The sequence below is a fragment of the Eimeria mitis genome, genomic scaffold (genome assembly GCF_000499745.2).
Source record: "Eimeria mitis Houghton genomic scaffold, Emh_scaff165, whole genome shotgun sequence".
NCBI lineage: Eukaryota > Apicomplexa > Conoidasida > Eucoccidiorida > Eimeriidae > Eimeria > Eimeria mitis.
In genome coordinates, this window is record NW_013569966.1 from 6,156 (window position 1) to 6,528 (window position 373).

At 59.5% G+C, this 373-nt stretch overlaps 2 protein-coding genes across 2 annotated transcripts in view; both read left to right on the forward strand.

Annotated features, from left to right (window-relative positions):
• The window catches only part of EMH_0001440 (uncharacterized protein), a gene marked incomplete at both ends in the record, with an annotated part of 1,060 nt that extends 1,035 nt beyond the window's left edge, over positions 1 to 25 (forward strand). Inside the window, one exon of the mRNA XM_013495586.1 lies at positions 1 to 25. Within this exon, the coding sequence (XP_013351040.1) occupies positions 1 to 25 (25 nt within the window).
• Positions 26 to 222: 197 nt separating this feature from the next.
• The window catches only part of EMH_0001450 (uncharacterized protein), a gene marked incomplete at both ends in the record, with an annotated part of 7,447 nt that continues 7,296 nt past the window's right edge, over positions 223 to 373 (forward strand). The window contains one exon of the mRNA XM_013495587.1: positions 223 to 371. Within this exon, the coding sequence (XP_013351041.1) occupies positions 223 to 371 (149 nt within the window). The remainder of the gene's footprint in view (positions 372 to 373) is intronic.

Genomic DNA, 373 nt, shown 5'->3' on the forward strand with positions numbered 1-373 from the left:
GCAGCAGCAGCAACAGCAAAGGTGAAGCCCATGGAGCGCAGCAGCAGCAAAAGCAGCAATCCATAGGCCTCGACGGCTCCTCTGCCGCCCCAGCAGCAACAGAAGCTGCAGCAGCAGCAGCAGCAGCAGCAGCAGCAGCAGCAGACAGTGGTTCAGGGGACGCGATGGGGTATATGCAGGAGGAGGAGATGATGACGGACAACACCGTCAGTCTACAGAGCGATGCTGCTGCAGCAGCAGATGCAGCAGCAGACGCAGCACCAGATGCAGCAGCAGATGCAGCAGCAGACGCAGCAGCAGACACAGCAGCAGAAGCAGCTACAGATGCAGCAACAGATGCAGCAGCAGAAGCAGCAGCAGAAGCAGCAGCAGA